This window comes from Oryza glaberrima, chromosome 6 (genome assembly GCF_000147395.1).
Source record: "Oryza glaberrima chromosome 6, OglaRS2, whole genome shotgun sequence".
NCBI classification, from domain to species: Eukaryota; Viridiplantae; Streptophyta; class Magnoliopsida; order Poales; family Poaceae; genus Oryza; species Oryza glaberrima.
This window is the reverse complement of record NC_068331.1, coordinates 15828646-15842184: the sequence shown is the minus strand read 5'-3', so window position 1 is coordinate 15842184 and position 13539 is coordinate 15828646. Positions and strand designations below refer to the sequence as shown.

General features: G+C 41.2%; 1 protein-coding gene and 2 long non-coding RNA genes across 9 annotated transcripts in view; 1 reads left to right on the top strand and 2 right to left on the bottom strand.

The window, feature by feature from the left end:
- Positions 1-697: 697 nt before the first annotated feature.
- The window catches only part of LOC127776938 (uncharacterized), a 31970-nt gene continuing 19128 nt past the window's right edge, over positions 698-13539 (top strand). The window contains exons 1-3 of the mRNA XM_052303493.1: positions 698-1146; positions 1260-1375; positions 1462-1533. Coding sequence (XP_052159453.1) covers positions 1351-1375; positions 1462-1533 — 97 coding nt within the window. The 5' untranslated portion in view covers positions 698-1146; positions 1260-1350. The remainder of the gene's footprint in view (positions 1147-1259; positions 1376-1461; positions 1534-13539) is intronic.
- LOC127775886 (uncharacterized) lies at positions 2786-11513 on the bottom strand. Of its 7 annotated transcripts, none has more exons than XR_008018056.1 (16): positions 11365-11513; positions 10392-11240; positions 10178-10305; positions 9922-10016; positions 9515-9598; positions 9358-9426; positions 9198-9260; positions 9056-9100; positions 7827-7937; positions 6766-6878; positions 6483-6576; positions 5818-5888; positions 4998-5092; positions 4314-4391; positions 3509-3924; positions 2786-3409 (listed from the first exon to the last, which is right to left on the bottom strand). It is a non-coding gene; the product is annotated as an uncharacterized LOC127775886 (long non-coding RNA). The 7 variants fall into 7 exon arrangements; XR_008018059.1 differs by lacking the exon at positions 11365-11513 and adding an exon at positions 5964-6014 and having other exon boundaries at positions 10392-11313; XR_008018058.1 differs by lacking the exon at positions 11365-11513 and having other exon boundaries at positions 6426-6576; positions 10392-11313.
- On the bottom strand, positions 11659-13001 carry LOC127775889 (uncharacterized). Its single transcript, XR_008018071.1, has 3 exons — positions 12863-13001; positions 11873-12015; positions 11659-11806 (listed from the first exon to the last, which is right to left on the bottom strand). It is a non-coding gene; the product is annotated as an uncharacterized LOC127775889 (long non-coding RNA).

Genomic DNA, 13539 nt, shown 5'->3' with positions numbered 1-13539 from the left:
GGGGTGCGCTTCCTCGCTCCACACAAGCCCACATCCGAGCTGGCGAGGTGGAGCACCGGTCCAGCTCACCGCAATGTAAGAGGCCTTAGTCAATCCCTGTAACTATATCTTGTTGTGTTTCCTTTTCTTTAGCCCATGCGTGCAAATTCCTTACATCCTGTGATATTTTCTTCGAGTAATAACTAGCAGCGTGTATTTGTGCATGCGCACGCGCACTTGGTCACACCTTCGATCTACCCAATTATATAAAGTGCAAGCATGCTGCATGGCAGGTTCTACTAATCACTAGAAAAATTCGAGCGCCTATTGACACGCTTAGTAACTTAACCCATGTATAATTTTCCTAATGGCACATGCGAATACTATTTAGAGCTTTTTTGTTTTCATAAATGTATACTTTAATCTATACTAATAATATAAAAATAAAAAGTAGTTTTACCTCCCAATCCTAGTGGTGAAATCATCCTAACTCATCTCCTCGTCCATCCGCGTCGCACTAATCTCATCGGTCCATCCACCCATAGCATCACACCCGTCCCTACCACCGATCGACCCCATCCTCTCCACCGCAATTTCAGCCCGCACTACCGCCATCGCGCGATGAATCCTCCCCCGACTCTGCCACCGTGCGATGGTTCTGCCGTGCGCTACTCACTCCCCGCCCCCCCCCCCCCCCCCCCCCCCCCCCCCCCCGGGCGCCGCAATCTCTCCTCCTCGGTCCGTGCGATTCCCCGCCGCCGCCGCAGTCCACTACCGGACCAGCGCCCTCGCTGCCGCTCCTCCGCGCCTCCTCACGTGTCCCCGCCCGCCGCCGCACTCCACTGCAGCCTGCCCTCACCGGCGCCGTGGTGGTTCCCTCTTCCGCCGGACTAGCTCCCAGGACTGCTCCCGAAGAAGCCAAGGTTGTTCCCCGCCGCTGCCGCCGCACTCCACTACGGCCTACCCCCATCGCCACCGAGGTGGTTTCCCCCTTCCTCCGAAGCCTCGCCCGGGACTGCCCCCGACGACGCCGGGGTGGTATGCCCTTTCTCTAGATCCGTTGCGCCACACGCCGTGCTTGTCTGCGAGTTTCCTCCCCGCCGGGGAGATGGAGGCCACGGCAGAGGAGCCTAATTGAGAGGAGTTTATAACATCTTGATTGGTGTAGTAAGTGCTTGATGGAATCCCCCAGTGAGCAAATTTGTTTGTTTTGTACCAGAGTGCTATCATGTAATTAAAATAGGGATTTCTATATATGCATTGCTCTTTGGATTTACTAGGGATGGCAGCACCTCTTGCCACAAGGTTTGGAGGAGAACAGCAAGCAGATGCACCAAAGGGGGCTCAAATCTGAGGAATGATGTGGCAAAAATGAGCTTGCTGAACAAGAATCCTGGTAGGATATGACATGAGTTCATAAAGCTAATCGCTACTGCAACCATCTCTGGTGAGTTTTTTTTCTTGTTTTGAGAAATGTCACAGAGGAAATGGAGGAGATGAGCACTTCTATCTGCAGATGCTTAGGCGAAGTTTGGATTCCATACAAAGGAAATGGTATTTAACTTCACAATCTTATATATTAACTTCTGTTGTATGAATTGTACATGCACTAAATAGCATATTAATATGGTCTCTTATGTGTGCTTCCCAAGTTTGAGAAATTGCACCATTTTTTAAATACCTGCAGGATGCCATGATCCAAGTATACATTTATTTTTCTACACATGTTGATATTTCGTAGGTAAATCTAGATCAGTTTATTGTGTTTGTTTTTCTAAAAACATCAGGAAATCATGATGATCACAGTGACAATAGCATCACACAGCTCTATAGCAAATGTTGATATTGATTTTTTTTTCCCTGTTGACACTCAGGAGATCCATGATGATCACAGAAATAGACACCGACAGTGCAACACATTAGCCCCAATTTTATGTTTTGTTATATTTTTCCAGTTTGCTTTTGTATTGGTTACCTTTGTGGTTCATATGGAATCTGACAGTTATTTGCACTTCAGAGATATGATTCATCTAAATTCAGCCTCTATAATTCTTAGCCACTTATACTCCTATCTACATTCAGTGCTTATTTTAAGCATTGAAGCTTGAGCGATTGATTAATTCCATAGAAGTATGTTTGTTCCCGATCCTTTTAGCTATACATGTGAGTTTGCTGGGAAGTCTTAGCTTACTGCTTTTTTAGAACTAAAGTGGAACAAGACATTTTACTCAAAGTAACAATTTTTTTTCTGTTCATGAATGGCTTGACAAAATGTTCATAAGGTTCCATCGTAAATTCTGAGTATATATGTTATAACTTGATTTGGTATCTTCTAATAATAGTTCCTCCGCACCTCAAGTCTGCCAATCCGTCTCCACACTGTAACTCAGATATGTTCATTTACATGTGTGCACTGACTTTATTTTTTTCCCTGGTCTTGCTTGAAGCAAAAAAAAAAAATATTATGCTCATTGGATCATTTTTAGGCGTACTGATCATACTAATCCAGATTAGTACAGGTGTATAACATCTTGCTGTTAAGGTATTCTTGATGCTCATTGATTACATGGAAAGTTGATGCTTTCAAATTGATGAGTTTGATTATGTCAGTTTACATTATTAGTGAAGTAATTTATAATTGACTCATAGCACTAATAAGTAGTCTGCATCTTATGTTTCCTGTGAACTTCTCTCTGCGCTCACTTAATTGAACTAGAGGGTGGGGCGCGCCAATGGCGCGCCGCCTAAAGACAGCTAGGGCACAATAATAGGGGAAGAATAGAAAACCAAATAAGAAGCTCACAAGAAAGAGAACCAAACAAGGCAGATAGTGATAGATAGGTTCATTACATATAGATAACAAGGCAGATAGTGATAGATAGGTTCATTACATATAGATAAATTTACAGGCAGCAGTCTGTAATAAGGAGCAGATATATAGATGCTGTCTTGTTTCGTAAACCCGTTTCTGTCTGGTTTCGCTGCAAGCAGTTTAGTAAATTCAGGAAGGGCTTCTGTTTGTGCAACCCTTAATGACGGGTTTCTTTTCAGGAACAACAGTTTCAGATCCTGCAGTAGATTGGGTAGACGATGGGCTTTAGTAAATCCTGGAGGAACATCAAGAGAAAATCCTGGAGGGGTATCCAAAGGAAGGCTGTGAGAAGAGTCTATGTAAGACTCAGTAGTTTCTCCTGTATGAGGGAGATGATGAGCTTTCATGAAGCCAGGAGGTACATCAAGAGAAAGCCCTACAGGTATGCCCAAGTTAAGGCTTGGAGATGAGTCTATGTAAGCTCAGTGGTTTCTCCTGTATGGAGGAGAAAATGGGCTTTTGTGAGGTCTGGAGGGTCATCATGAGGAAGCCCAGGAGGTGTGTGCAAAACAAGCTCTGAACCAGCAGGAACTCTAGGAGCAGATTGACAAGTAAAATCTGTAACGAGAGGAAGTATAATAAGCCAACCATGGATCAATAAAAAACAAATCAGTGGAATAATAAGATGTGCCGGCTCAAAGAAAAAAGCACTCGTACCTAAAGAGCTTGCCGCAGCATTTGGATCAAGAGTCTTCAGCATTTTCATACATTTGTTGATCCTATCTCTTTACCTGCTAACTGCCACATCCAATTTATTACTAATCTCCCCACATTTTCCCTTCTCTGTTTCTCTGTCTTGTGTCTCCAAAATCTTGCCAGTTTCCTTACATTTGTGCCTCTCAATCTCTTTGCATCCTATTGCATCAAATGACACCTCAACCCCACATTTGCCTCTCTTTTAACTCCCACATTTGCCTCTCCTTAACTCTTTGCCGTTTGTCAAGTCCAAGTTCATGCCAATATCTTCAAGTTTGTCTCACGAGTCGGTATTGCCAATCTTAACATTACCTGTTTGATTATAGTATCTGTGCAGCTCTCGGAAAACGCCCCAAAAGTAAAACTTATTACTTTTCCTGTTAAATTGGTAATTATACAAAAAAGGTTAGATGATAAATTTGTACATGCACACTACTTTTTAAAATATTTAACAGGGACTGTATAGCTATGCTCATGCAAACTCCATGTGATTTCATCTGGTTGTAAGAGAAACTATTGCGACAAATCAAAAACAGGTATTACAAAAAAATTGAATTTAAAAAATATTCATACAAATAAGATTACCAAATAGCAACTTTGAGAAATGGATGCATCACAGTATCAGTTTGTTTAAGCATACAAGTCCAAGCATTGTCAGTTATGGGGGAATACATGACATGGTTTATAATGGAAATGGGACAAAAAAAGGATCATGGAACATATTTTGGTATTCTTGGGTAAGCAATTTGGATGAAAATATCAGCACCTAGTAGCACCAGCCTTGGTTCGTAACCCAATATGCAAAGAAATATTTTTCAGGAGATGGTCAGAACTCCCGTTTGGTCTGCAAAGAAAAAGAGAGAAAACACACAAATGCAGATAAGCTTCATGCACACAGCTACATCCTGTAGTTGATAAAAAGAGTTCAAACTCCAAAAGAACTCGCATTCATTTTTTCAGGATAAAATGTTGAATTGGTTTTCAATTGCTGGTAACTGAAATGAATACTCCCTCCGTCCCAAAATATAGTAATTTCTAGCATTCGTAATCCATCACAAAATATAGCAAATTTACCACCTACATCCTCTCAACCAATCAAAACCTTCTCTGTTTAATTTCTCCCCCTACCTCCTTTTTCTCAACAAATCATAACATTGACCCATTTAATTCCACCTACTTCCTTAATACTCGTGTTTAACCCCAAAACTTCTTATATTCTGGGACGGAGGTAGTACTTGTTAGTATATGACAAATGATATAACTGAACCCACTAAAATCATTGGTGATACTTCTGAGGATTAATTTCTATCATGCCACCAATTAAACATCTGAAAACTTCCTTATTTTATAAATAATGAGATGGGTCCACACCAGTAGGTCCACATGCCATTGAGACAAGTGAGAGGAACAAAAGGAAAGTCAGTAGAAGCATCGATTTGAAGGGTCATACCTTTGAAGAGAACTAATGAAGCACAGTCCAATATCTTGTCCTTCTGGAGGTTTCATCTTGAATGTTTTTGGCCACAGATGAGAAAGAGATCTAGCCTGCAGCTTTAATATTTCGGCCATTAGTTTTGAAGGCTCATATACTTGGGCAGAAATTTCGAAAGGGAAATGGGCTTCAAGTCCATCACAAATATGTGTTAGCTCTCCAGTCACTTCAAATTTACCCCTAACGAACAGTTGCGACTATATAAATGGAAAGGATTGTTTGTACTACCCGTGGAGATCAAGTTATCTAAAAAACATCTTTGTATGTATATAAGCATTAGTATGACACTTTGTCGTTGTGCAGTTAATTATATGACACCTCAACTATAATATGCACAGTCAGCAAAGGCTTTGATCCACCTATCTAGATATTTGCTTTTAATCTGGAAGTAGTGTGTCAAAGAAATAGTGGATCTATCATTAACTATGTTGATTGTATAGATGATCTTACAAGCCATAAACTTGAGATTTTAACCGTACTATATAGAACTACTAAATCCATACAGTTGTAGAAAATCCAACAAGCGATGAATTATTGTATGGAAGGACATGGGTTGAATAAAGGTAATTAACTTGAGAATCCCATGCAAAAAGGAACCGAACACATTTAATTTGTCTAAAACACTAAATTATATGAAGGACTGAATTAGACAGATTCATTTATATAAACTCGCATTTAACAGGAATAAGGACCATAATAAATCAACTCAACTTGAAACAATGGGAGCATAAAATTAACAAATCTGTAGTTCAGTGACCTAATGACCAGGAATACTCACCTCTTGATCTGTGAAAAGCCCAATAGTACAGCCTTATACTTCCGCTTTGGCTTCTTGCATTTACCATCCTACTGCAATGGTAGAAAGGGGAACACTCACAACAATAGTAAAGCATATATACTGGCTTTCATAGTAGTCAATGCTACCTCTAATAAATCAATTTTCTGGTGAATACATTCAGATAACAAGTGCATCCCCTAAAGTAAAAGAAGGAATGGAGGATAAGATAGTTAATCAAAACAAATCAGCAACACAAAAAAAAAATTTCACACTTACATAATTATTTTATAATAATTTAATAGTTAATTAAAATAAATAAGCAAAATCTTATCAGAGCTGATGGGGAGACCAAGATTAACTAAAGAATTCCCAGAGGATAATTTAGTATGTTGTGGCAGTACATGCACTGATGATCTTGCATGATACAGGTAAGCTAGTGATGTCATTTTATTAAGTATGCGCTTGTTTGCAGTGACCTGATCGCCACCCAAAAAAAAAAATCAAAAGTAAGGTGTTAAGAATATTTAATATATCACTGCTTAATTTTTTGTCAAATATCTGATCATTGCTTAGTAACATAACATAGGATAATGGCTCGAATGTTTTACTGATCATATTCCTCATGTAGAGCTCCCAAAATAGATATTTTTGAGTTGTGTACAGACCCTCAAGCTAAAGTACAATCTGCAGATATAATTGTGCCATAACGCCGCTTGTTGCAACTAAATGGACACCCACTTAATTGGAAGTAGTCAGTGCCTATCAACAAAGATAATGCAGGCATTAGGTGAATTTACAGATCTGACTGCCGAGGGCAAAATGTGCAGATAAATGAACTTAACACATTAGCAGTATTTAAAAGAATATTGATCTACAATTTTCATTACTGATGAAGGGGAAAAGGGGGGTGTACAGAACAATATATTTAAGTGGATCTGAAACTACTACCTTTCACATAGAGGTACCAAAGATGTGACCAAGAAGCAGCTTCATTCAGTAACAGCTGTGCTTTTTGTACATAAGCTATCCTCCACCGGCGAAGGTTTCTTGTCCCAGCAGACCTGAATATTGGATGGCGTTGACCAGTCCCAGATACCAAAGATTAGGCATCAGAGCTATGATAAAAATATTCATCTCCGAAACTTTCAGAATTTAGACACCAAGTATATTTTTTAGATAATGGAAGCTTCATTGAACTGATCATTAAATTACATCGAGATGATACAACTGTCCTAAGAACAATTCCGACCTCTGCATAATTGAGATGCATACAGCCAAGACACCAAATATTTGGACAGAATCTTTTAGCAGTCCAAAGGATAAGATTCCTTCACATATATATAATCAAAAAGTCCATGATCGATAAGACATAATGATGCTATGTACGAATTGATTACTACTGTTGTTAGACTTCTGTCCATGCAAAATGCAGAATCATCCTAAGATATTATCTGAAAAAGATGAGCTCTGGTGATATATGACGAGCTCCAAAACTTCTAAATGAACTCAACAAAACAAAATTAGTTCAGTTTAGTATTTTCAGATTTACCCAAACAAATAGTTAAGCAAAGGCACTATCCTGTCATAGTATTCATATTAGCAAACAGTTTGAAAACAGATGTAACGATGATATAACAGACTCAGCAATTTGTAGGACATAATCATATAAACATGGATTAGTTTGGTAACAAAGATAGTAAGTTTCAAACTTTAGGAAGTGTGCACCACGACAGTTCAGCTACAAATAAAAGATAAACAGATAAAAAATGATCATGTCGCCTAAGCCAATTGCATGATTAAATTCTGAACTAAAATCTCCTCAAACTGAAATTCTAAGTCGGCAACTCATAAGATTAATCAAATCAGGTCGTATCTGGACCAAGTAGTAACCAGATTTCCTCTTGGTCTTGCCTGCAGTTAAGTCAGGCTAGCTAACAATATTTTCAGGTCCATTTGGCACAGACGACATTGCACCCCATCAGCATGTGTCAAATAGCACAATAATTTACCTCCCTGGAAGTATCACCACCAAAATCCATCTTTGTGGATCAGGCCATCGTCGATGATGGAGCTGCTGATCTTCTACTCCAACTCCAATACCACAAAGTTAGTGACTTGCCCTGAAAAAGAAATAAATCTAGAAGATATAAAACATATTTAGAATAAAAGGATGCTAAAATTTTTACCAGAAAGAGCTGACTTCCTAGGTACAAATGTAGTAGTACAATTTTATTACTTGCAAGCCGAATCCTCCTTAACCTCACAATCAGAATAAATAATCAATGCCAATATATTTTGTTCCTCTGAATTATGATCAGTATGTGGATAAATGTATTACCCGGTAATAATCCGCACATATTTACTAACCCACCCGTCATGATTAGTGAAACATCTAGCAACTGATTTCACAATAGATTACTAAAAAAGAGGATATTCCTGTACAGTTTCATCAAGCCACTGAATTATCTTACTTTTGTCCCAAGATAACATACATGGCATCATCTACTAACCACTTATAGTAAAAGTACCAGACAAAATTGAATGTCTAGGTTTCGGTATAAACAAATAAAATGGCTAGGTTTAAGAGGTATAGAAGGATAAGCAGTCAGGAAATGAAGACATTACACCATAATGGAGTGTTTCTTAAGCATTGTATTACTACCTAATAGTTTGTTCTAGAGTGAAAAAACTGTTGTTAGTATCATCTAAAACTTTTATCTGGAAATCATCAATCAAGCAGAAAGCAAAGGAAAAGGCACAAAAATATTTCATCACATGAGCACGTATTAGCTAAGAACTGCATTGATTTATAAAGTGAGTACATAGTATATCCCTTAAGACATTAGCTTAATGACTTGTTACGGTCTTATTTGTAATAGGAGCAGTTCTAGGGGCTTCTCTGATGTACATTTCCACTGTTACAAGAATAAAGACGGCGGATGAAGAAAGTACATAAAAGATCCATGTGGAATCAGAATTATCGGTGGTCAAACGAAAAAATTACAGGGTAAGGTAAAGATAATTGTCTATCTTAGAAATGGAAATTGGATGTTTCTGGTGAGTTCCAAATCCTTATAGAGATCATACAAATCAGATTAGACCTTTTCTCTGATATTCTAAAGATCAGTAGTTCTCCGTATACATTTCTATTCAGGGGGCGGGGGCGAAGCAAAAAGGAAAATGCATGCAACTCTATAGAAGAAAAAAGAAAATGAACCTGCACAATGATTATGCATACCTGGTTCTTCTGTAGTTAACATCAAGCTTTTTTCATGTCAAAGAACTACATTAGTTCAAAAATATGATTTCATCAAGATCAAATATAGTAGATCCATCTATGATTCAGCAAAAGAGAAAACTGGTAAATGATATATTTTTACCATATCCACGCAATTTATGATGCCATCATTGACTGCACAAATCTTGAAACTTTCCATCAATGCCTGAGTAAGAGTAATCCCATTATATTGCCATTCATCATGAACAAGAGCAATCAGATAAAATGGTTCTAACCAACACCACTCAAAATTCAGAACTTACAACTGAGGTCAGCCATACCAGAGATAAAGCACACTGTATATGTTAGCTTTTAGATGCTGCACCGTCAGGCTGCACACACAGTTATAACATTAGTAAAAATGAGCCAAACTAATTTAGATAAAGCAGATGATATACCACAAAAGGTTGTGCATACTACCTCACAAGTGACGACCAAGTGACCAACTAACCAGTAGAGCAGTTGACTGTAGCAGTGCTCCAAGAGCCCTTCCTTGTATAGGTTCTGTCAAGAGATCATCAAGTTATGAGTGTTTTTAACAGTTCAACATGCAAACATTTAAGTATTTAACCACCATAGCATTTCCTTCAAAATATTACAAAATTTTTCCCCTGGGATAGTAGATTTCTTGCTTAGAGGTCCCTTTATTAAGGCTATTATTGATCATACAATTTTTTGAACTTCTTAGTTCTATTGACATGGACAAATACATACGATCAGTGAAATAAGGTGTAGCAACTCCGTGATGATACACAATAATCCAAATGCTAATAGCTTAGGAAAAATAGCCTATCCTGCATTAAATAGAATAATGAATTATAACTCACCTGAAAGTGGAGGATTGATGGTTTCACTAATCTAGTTTTGCAGCGAAATTCATAATACTTGCTGCTCTTATCCACTTGCTTGAAAAACTGCATCACTGCATCAGCCATCAGGGGAAAAACAATTTAAATCAAAGGCAAAACATTTAGATCCTTGGAGGTAAAATTATCAAGGTATTTTTAATCGAATATTACAGCCAAACTTTAACAGTGAAACATAATTGGTTGTTTGCTTAGCAGCCGCATAGAGCACACTCACACAATGGATGATCCTTTTCGGCTCTTGTCACGCATCGATCATGGACATATGCTGCAGGTCGAGACCGCCGCAACTGTGATGAATCACCACACAGACACTTCCTCCTAGTTGACCCTAAACAGCAACAGCTGCAGAAAGAAGACATGAAACATGGAAGAAACATGTAGAAAAGGTGCATCTAAGTTTCTCTAACCATTGAAGCAAGGATTCACACCTCTAGCAACCGTAACGCCACCGGACCACCGCACTGATCCGGCCGCTGTAGAGCTGCTGCTTCACCACGGTCGCTCCACGGCGATAGCCCGACTCACCTGCAGCCCCCTCACACGTCTTCGCGCTAGGGCCTTGGATATCCGGAAGTAGCCTCAAGGGAAGGCAGGGTACAAGAACTCAGATCATCACAAGATCAAATTAATACTGCATATCAAAATCTACCTTTTTCTAACTGACTAATCCAGTCAGCAAGCACCAATCTCGGATCACCTAACCACGGGCTCTGAATATAATCGAACTAATTTTCAGTCAGGACACAATTAGAATAGGAAATATTGCCGATCCCTAACAATTTTATCCATGAAAAGAACAACAATGGCAGCCTGAGAGAGAGAAAGATTAATCTAAGGAGAGATGGGAGAGAAAGGGGAGGAAGGCCATCTCTCTGCTTTTGCCTGCCGGAGCATATGCCATGGTCAACCGCCGCTGGAGACGGCTGGCCATGACTGTGGAGGCAGCGAAGACGGTGGAGACGGCGCTGGGTAAGGAACTAACGGCGGCCGCCGGGCATGTTGCCGCCGAGCTCGTTGGCAGATTAGTGCCATTATCAAGCTCTATCCTGGATCCACGTTGCCGTTGAGGTCGCCATCTGCTTCGAACCGCCATGGAGCTCGTCGGCCAGACCTGCGCGACCACCAAAATCCACGCCGCCGTCGATTAGATCTGCGCTCGCCGGCGCTAGGGGTGTGGGGCGGGCAACGAGGGATGATGGGAGCGGCAGGAAGAGGTCCCCAATAGATCTTGAAAGGCACATGCCACCTGTCCAGCACCGGAGAGGGCCAACCTAGAACTGCATCAAACAACAATGCATCACAAAGCAGGACATGGCCGACTGAAAACAAAGCGTCACACAGCAATGCATCACAAAGGAAGCCTCTCTTTTTCAATCTGGCCTCTCGGGAGCGAATTGGTACCTCCTGACCACCGAAGAGATCGAGCCGGCCGACCTCCCCACCACTGGCGCTAACCCGCTCCCGCTCCAGGCATTCTTCTCCAGGCAGTGGTCGACGGTCAGCAGCTGCACCTCACCACCCTGCGTGTCAAGGATGCACCGCGAGTCCCCGACTGACTCCGCCGTGACCGTGAATCCATTGATGACCACCAGCGTTGCCGTGGTCCCCGACACCTCCCCCGAGATTGCCATGAGAGAGTGCGCGGGTCGTCGCCATCACCACCGTCTCGCTCTCCCGCCGCTGCATCTGCCTCCTCCGCCGCCGTCGCCGTCACCATCGTCGTCCTCTTCGCCGACCGCCATCACCACTGTCTCCATCTCCCACCGCCGCGTCCGCCTCCTCCGCCGCTGCCGCCGTCGCCATCGTCGTCCTCTTCGCTGACCGCCGCCGCCTCTTCTCTTCGCTGATTTATTGCTTCCTTTTTAATACAGGCACAGACAGCAGTGGCTGTGGTGGAGGATGTGCTCACCAGGATGGATGCGGCGGAAGCAGCAAGATGAACGACGGCGACCCTGCTCGGTCTGGGAGGGAGGCGATACCTCGGTGATCGGTCTGGTCTCAGGAGGAAGACCACAGCGCCGGCACCGCCAGTAGCCCCCACCGTCAATTTAGCTTGGAGAACAGAAGAAACTGCATTCCTTTAGTAGTAGGAAAGCAACAGAATTTGCAGGTTGCAATAACTTACCAGTCAAAGCTAAAAAATGATATCCACCGCAAGTTACTTGGATTACATGGAGATTTTTCAAGCTGGGGACAAGCTGTGACCTCCAGTCATAGCATATGGAGGTTAAACAAAAAGCATATGGAAAATTAAACTAAAAACATCTCCAGAGAGCGATGAGTAGCACATTTCAGGTGATTCTGAATGTTTAGAAATTCTGAATCTAACATATTGCGATTCCACTTGCATCATTTACAAAAATTGATGGGATTAAAAGTGGAGATTCTGGGACCACAGTCATTGGAGAATAGATGAAAGCATATCAAACTCAGTTTGTTCTTGAGATGTGTTTTGAATTTGGGTTGCTTCACAAAGAGAGCCAACTGAAAGCATGGAGTGCCATGTCAAAGACTGTTCAATACACATTACGAAAGCTTGAGATCATTGTAACAAAACTATTGAGCCGTAATAACTAATTCCCAGTCTATGAACAAAGGATCTGATACATTACGGAAGCTTGAGATCATCGTAGTAAAACTATTGAGCCGTAATAACTAATTCCCAGTCTATGAACAAAGGATCTGGACATGCATATGCCAGCTAGATAGATGAAATTTTATACTGGCACAACATTTCCCAGTTAGCACCTTGCACAATTGCCTTGCTGGTTGTTAAAGAAAAAGAAACACTAATCCGATAAGAGAACTAAGCAAATTATTCCGACTGTTTGTAAGAGTAAGGATGCAGATAAATTTGTATACTTTTGCATCATTAGTCAATGTTTAATAATGTACTAACCTCCCCAACTCCATAGCTGACCATTAGGAGTAAGCGCCATTGTGAAAAAGCCACCACAAGCTACAGCAGCAACCTGAACAGGCAGAGCGTTCACCTTGGAAGGAACACTGAGAGAACCAGCTTCACCAGGACCACCTCCACTTCCAAGCCCCAACCTACCATCACCTTCATCACAACCCCAAGTGTAGAGCTCACCTGTTCGCAAAGTCCAAAATATAAGTGATGAGGGGGTCCGACAATCGCAAAATGCAAGTACTCCACAACAATCAATTGTGCAGATGATCCATAATGTCATCACCAATCAGCATTAAGCACGAACCAGACCAACCTGAGTCGGTGATTGCCGCAGTATGTGCTCCACTGGTAGCAATGTGTGATATCTTGCCTTCCCAAGGACCATTCACTTTCCTTGGCAACAATTCCCTATGGTAAACATAATGTCCCAAAGCTCCAAATCCACCATAACCCCTGCAGACTACAGTAAACTGAGTGATGCAGCAGCCAAATCCATAAATTTGCAATGCATTCTTCTTGCAGTTCATCCAGCGAGCACTCACTCAGGCATCTATTATTATTATTATCTAATCATACCAAAAGGAATTTCAAATGAGCAATGTGGTGGTGGTTTCCTCACCAGGTGAAGACTTCCTCGGAGGCGGTCAGGGCGGTGGTCAGTT